The sequence below is a fragment of the Aulostomus chinensis genome, chromosome 12 (assembly GCF_037954235.1).
Source record: "Aulostomus chinensis isolate RoL2024-O1b breed Wild chromosome 12, RoL_Achi_v1.0, whole genome shotgun sequence".
NCBI classification, from domain to species: Eukaryota; Metazoa; Chordata; class Actinopteri; order Syngnathiformes; family Aulostomidae; genus Aulostomus; species Aulostomus chinensis.
In genome coordinates this window covers 13,263,863-13,269,862 of record NC_141331.1, presented here as the reverse complement: position 1 = coordinate 13,269,862, position 6,000 = coordinate 13,263,863, and the positions used below count along the sequence as shown (strand labels likewise).

The 6,000-nt window shown below is 44.3% G+C and overlaps 1 protein-coding gene across 1 annotated transcript; it reads right to left on the bottom strand.

Moving 5' to 3' along the window:
- Positions 1-1,251: 1,251 nt before the first annotated feature.
- Positions 1,252-5,458, bottom strand: zic5 (Zic family zinc finger 5). Its single transcript, XM_086220257.1, has 2 exons — positions 4,258-5,458; positions 1,252-3,118 (listed from the first exon to the last, which is right to left on the bottom strand). The coding sequence occupies exons 1-2, from the start codon at positions 5,297-5,299 to the stop codon at positions 2,682-2,684; spliced, it is 1,479 nt and encodes a 492-aa protein (XP_086076383.1). The 5' UTR covers positions 5,300-5,458; the 3' UTR covers positions 1,252-2,681.
- Between the last annotated feature and the right edge of the window lie 542 nt (positions 5,459-6,000).

Genomic DNA, 6,000 nt, shown 5'->3' with positions numbered 1-6,000 from the left:
TGATTTCCACGGGCATCCCACTAAAGGAGAACAAATCGCTGACAAAGGAGCGCCTTTCCCATTCAGCTGCGTCGTTAGGACAACCAAAAAGTATTTCTTAGATAATAAGTTCTACTTCAAAGCGTTTCTCACTGAAGGGTGACTGCCTCACTCCTTTTTATTAAGTCTCCCTCCTTTTTTTTTTCCTCCCCTTCCTAATGTCGAAGGAACTGTCTCTGGTGATTTTTCATCGTGTTTATTTTGCAACATTCATTGACGCGCTTGTGTTGGAAACTTATACAAGAGAGGAGGCCCGTTAAGTCTGGTGACTTTAAAGCGTTTTAGAAATCCACAGAGGTGCAGCTATAAAAGCGACACAGGCCCCACAACACAAGTAAACACATGTGCACTTGCTGCCCGTATGACCCCCCCCCCCCCCATTTAGACTGTAAATGTGGTTAAATAGAAATAGTTTATTTTCTAATCCAGCGATGACGCGCGTTAATGACACCCTGAGTCAATTGCGTTTTAATTGACTTACAATGGCAATTTTTTTTTTTAATTTCTATTCCTCTTTTACGTTGGTCCTTACCTGTCCAATGTGGAGCTCGCTCCATCTTCCTCTACATCTTTTTTTTTTTGGCACATATTTTCGAACCGGCTTTGGTTAAAGTTCATTTAGTGGCAGTTAGTGGTGTCTTTTTTTTTTTTTCCCTTGTCCATCCAGATATATTCAAATGTGAGCGTCTCTCTAGCCAATTGCCATAGAAATCCTAACGCACCATGAAGCCTTTCCTCTCAGAAGCTGCAGCCTTTGAAGTGGCGCAGGACTCGCGTTGGTCAATCTTCATTCTATAGGCCGGACAGGCAACTCCTTTGAAAGTGAGATTGCGCGTTTTAATAAAGAAAAATAAGAAGGGGGAACTTGTTTTATACGCTCTATACACGCTCTTGCTTCTTGTCAGATATCTTTTTATCTTTGATTTTTTTTTCCTCCCCCTCCTCCATGAATGATTCATGTCGGGCTCTCTGGTGTGGGCGCCTTTCAGAGGTAACGCCATCAGGGGGCTCTAAATTTTCACATTAGCTCAGTGATTATGAGTTAATACCAGCCTCGTTGGCCCTGTAGGCCTGCTTCTGAAACTGGATATTTCCTAGAAATCGAAGAAATAGAAAGTAAACAGACATACTTTAAGAGTAGTGGTGAGAGTTCTTGTTCATTCTTATTTACAGTTTCAAATTAAATTGTGTTAAAATACACACAAACACACACGTCTCATAATCTTCCAGTTTGGGTCTCCAGAAGTCAAAATTTGTGTTTAAATCCGCCCATAAATTATAATAATGTGACACTTATTTACTATTTACTGTATATCTCCTGGTTTTTGTTTATTAATTTGCTTTTTGCATGATTTTTATATTTTGAATTTAATTTTGAACACCAAGGGTGTGCACAATCATGGTTGAACTTTTCTTTTGTGTGAGTATATATATATAATATATATATATATATCCATCATGTCCAACTGGCACCATGCACCTCAAAGAGAAAAGACAGGTCACTAAAAAAAGGCATGCGAGAAAGGGACAGTTAACATTACACAGCCTATTCAAGTCCAATGTTCTTTCTTTTACAAAACACAATGAAACAAATATTGAAGAAAAGTTGAGCGGGGAAAAAAAAAAAGAAAAGTTAAAAGAAATATCAGCAGGGTACTAGGCATCACCAAAACTGGTATTATTATTATTATTATTATTAATATTATTATTATTCTTTGGTGTTTCTGTAATTCCAGTACAACATTGATACCAGCAAATAAATTACAATGTACAAAACAACAATTCTTTTTTCTTTTCTTGTTTTTTTTTTGTGTGTGTAATTACAACTACAACATTCACAAGCATCAGTACAATTACATATATACAAATCCTACAGGGTCAAAGCCTGTCAGTGTATACATTTAGGGTCTCCAGGGACTTACTCTTTAACGAGCGTGTGGTGGTGTTTTTTTTTGTTTTTTTGTTTGCATAAAATATAGACTTAAATAGTTCTTAAATATTACAAAAATCCCATCCAAACACATGTATAAATCTGAAAATTGGAACCCTCGACATCTGCCTACACATTTTTTTCCTTCTTATCAAAGTTTGTACCACATGTTAGAGAAAAATCCCATAAAATGAAAAAATAGGAAAGAAAGAAAGAAAATGTTGTCAGTGGTGGGTTGTTACAAGCAGTACCCTTGGTTTTCTTAAAAATGTCTAAAAAATGGGATTGGAAGATTCAATTACTGTGTGTATGTCTGCATATATATATATATATTTATTTATATATATATATATATACACATATATATATATACACATATATATATATATATATACACATATATATACTTATATATATATTTATATATATATAATATTTGTATTTTTCGTCTCAAATAAGTTAACTGAATTTCACTTTCTTGTGTAAATACTTTTTTTAGGGAAGGTCAAGGGGTCAGCTTGTGTTGCCTCCACCATCTTTGAGAAGTAACCGCACCACCACAGTGAAAATATCATGATCGATACTGCAAGCCAGCACGAATCTACACACACACACACACACACACACACACACACACACACACACACACACACACACACACACACACACACACACACGGCGAGTAGACAGTCACGTGATTGTAAACAGGCCATCAGAGCATCGTCCTCGGGTCTGAGTGTCTAAAAGAGTCCTCGTCGTCTGAATCTGACGTTGGCACGTCGCTGGAGGGGGTGTGGAGGTGGTTTGGCCCCCCGCTCCCCTGGCACACGTACCACTCGTTGAGGTTGGTGACCTGAGGGGAGGAGAGGTTCGCCGAGCGGCTCCTGTGCAGCTCCGAGTTCGGCGATAGAGGGTCCCCGAGAGGGTTCGTAGAGGAAATGTAGTTGGTGGTGGGGGGCGGTGGGGACTTGCAGTGCACTTTCATGTGTTTCCGCAGCGAGCTCGGGTGCGTGTAGGATTTGTCACAGCCGCGCACTTTGCAGTAGTAAGGCTTGTCGCTGGTGTGGACGTGAGAGTGCTTCTTCCGGTCGCTGCTGTTGGCAAATTTTCGGTCACAGCCGTCGAACTCACACTTGAACGGTTTCTCTCCTTGAATGAATGAGAAATAAGAACAATCAGAGTCACACACACGCGCGCAGAGAAAGGTGAACGTTTCATCTTAATGCTCAATAATCGGCATTCTTAAAGCGTTTTTGCGTAAAACTGTGTAGCCAGACAGGACCTCCACCGGGGGGTGGGTGGGGGTGGGGTGTTCCTCCTCGTTAAAGCTCGTTCACTACACTTGACTAGCAGAGCCGGAGCTCCACACCCACTTGTCCAAAGTGTGTGTGAACACGTGTAACATGCCTTAAGGCCCCCTGGTTATACATGTATTTGGGGAGAGGAGGAGGAGGAGGAGGAGGAGGAGGGGCGGGGGGCACTCGGGAGACCACCAGGAGCCGTTTATGTACCGTGATGGTGGACTGGTTATAACTCTAAACACACACACACACACACACACACACACACACACACACACACACATACACACACCTATCCTGCATACACGTAAAAATGTATTGAATTACTTTCATCATAACAACGTGGTTAACCTGCACTTTAATATTCAGAAACATTAAATATTTCCTTCCCTGGGGGCTTTTCTGAAGAGGCCTGTCATATAACAGAACTTAAAGCCCCCTCTTTGACGAACAAGACCCTCGGATGACGCAATAACAGCCAAACTAGCTGTCACGGAAACGTTTGACGCAGTTAAAAGTTTGTCTCCAGCCTCAACTGTCTGATGCAAATCCACCGCCGAGTGTTGCGGGGATATCGGGGTTCTCTCTTCTCAGTCCTACTTGAGCAATTTTGTAATGAGCAACTACAGAAAAAAATAAATCTGCCACTTTTTTTTGCGTAAACGTCCTACGCGCGGTGATAATAACATTTGCGCGCTGTCCTGCTTGTACGTAAGCACGTTCAGCACATCCTGCGCACTAATCCTCTCACTGCAACCTCATGTGCCTCGGTGGGGTTAAAAAAAGGAAATTTTAAAGAAGGGAAGTGAACACATTTGTTTACCGCGCGGATTAGTCAATGACTGCAACTTTTTTTTTTTTTTTGCTCTCAGGCGTGTGCGCAATTACGCACGGCCATGCTGTCGATCCGTGCGAGATGTGACTACAAAAACAAAGTCCCCTCGACCCATAACGTGGTATTTTGATGACACAATGAGCTCTACTGACCTGTGTGAGTCCTCTTGTGAATCTTCAGATTCTCCGAGCGAGCGAACACTTTCCCACAGCCCGGGAAGGGACACGGGAAGGGCTTCTCTCCCGTGTGAACTCGGATGTGATTGATCAGTTTGTACTTCGCTTTGAAAGCTTTTCCTTCCCGCGGACATTCCTCCCAGAAACAGACGTGCGTGCTCTGCTCCGGTCCCCCGACATGCTCCACCGTGACGTGGTTAACCAGCTCGTGCATGGTGCTGTAAGTTTTCGAGCAGGGTTTTTTGGGACTCTGCTCCTGCTCGATCCACTTGCAGATTAGCTCTTGCTTGATGGGCTGCCGCATGTATCTTAAAAACGCGCCCGCCGCTCCGTGAGGAGCAGAAGCGATGTTCACATTGAGGTTCATGGAGTTGTAGCTGTGAAGAGAGGAGGGTCCATAGTGCTCTGGCCTGTGCGCGAAGTGCTCCGGCCTGCCGTAGATGTCCCCCGGTATACCCAAGCGCATCTGCCCATTGAGAGCATGGTGGTGGGAACCTGGGGACGCTTGGTCGTGAAGTCCAGTGAAAAGTGAATGGGCCCCACTTTCCGTGTGCCCATAAGCACCTGTTGGGGAGATGAACATGCCATGGTGATGAGGGGAGGAGGCGGAACTATGCTGGTCGCCAAGTGCATGCATAGCAGAGGCTGAGAGTTCTCTCCTGAGGATGAAGTCCCTGCTGCTTGAGTAGCCTGAGTGGGGGTGAGCCACGGGGAAACCAACTGTGGTCTGAGCAGAAGTGAAAGATGCCGCGGTCTGGGCTTCGTGGTGGCTCTGAATGTGCTGAGAGGGGCTATGTTTGAGAGCATTTGTCTGTGCCATGTGCTCTGGTCCAAATGGAGTGAGTGCCACTCCGGGGTCGTTGCCCAGCTCCCCAGGGTGGAGGTGGGCATGGTGGGAGAGAGGGTGATGCCCCCCTAGCCCCGGGAAGCCTGTCATATTCTGATGAGGAAGGGGTTGAGTCGCTGCCAAATCCGCTAATCTTATCGCCGGATTCCTCTTGCTTAAAGGGGGTTCCATAACTACACTGACTAGTCCATCCGCACTCACCGCAATTGTTTGTCACCTCACCACGCGCCCTAAAACATGAGGAAAATATGGATATAAGGGCTCTATAAGTTCTTTTGTCCGGCTTCTAACTCTGCTTGCTCCTTTTCCCACTCTGTCCTCAAGCGATTGGCAGAACATACAACAGTTGGAGGACACAGTGGGGAATACAGTTTAGAAATGGCACTGCGGGTATTGGACGGATTTCGGTGACTGGCAGTTAGGAGAACGAAGCGATTGGCTGTCGTTCAGCGCAGGGGCTCAGCAGGGTTCCGCCCCCTCACTCTCTTTATCGCTGTTGACTACAAAAAGTTGTACTCACAAAGTTACCAGCAGATCTGTTTTTGCGACGCTCTGTTTACCGGCGCTGCTGCGTCTGGATGACCGGAATGTCACTTTATGTGACAAGTAGGTTTTTTTTTTTTAATCTTTGACCGATTATTTTTGATTTGACGGCGCAGTATGAAAAGATAAAAGCTTGCTGCTGCTGCTGGATGAGTTGGGGGGCGGTTGACCAGTCCATAGAAGTGGCTGATTTTATATTTACTCAAATATGTTTGTTTGGTTTTTATTTCTCCTGATGTTTTGAAGCTTTTACACCACAACACCCTGCAGTAATTTCTCACAGAAATAGCAATTAAGAGCGTGTAGCTGGGAAATGCTCCTTCTTTGTT

Excerpts from the sequence above, each read along its gene's own strand:
- zic5 (XM_086220257.1), bottom strand. The coding sequence starts at position 5,299 with ATGGAACCCCCTTTAAGCAAGAGGAATCCGGCGATAAGATTAGCGGAT. Across the intron at positions 3,119-4,257 it reads TCACAAGAGGACTCACACAG|GAGAGAAACCGTTCAAGTGT; the intron begins GTCAGTAGAGCT and ends CATTCATTCAAG.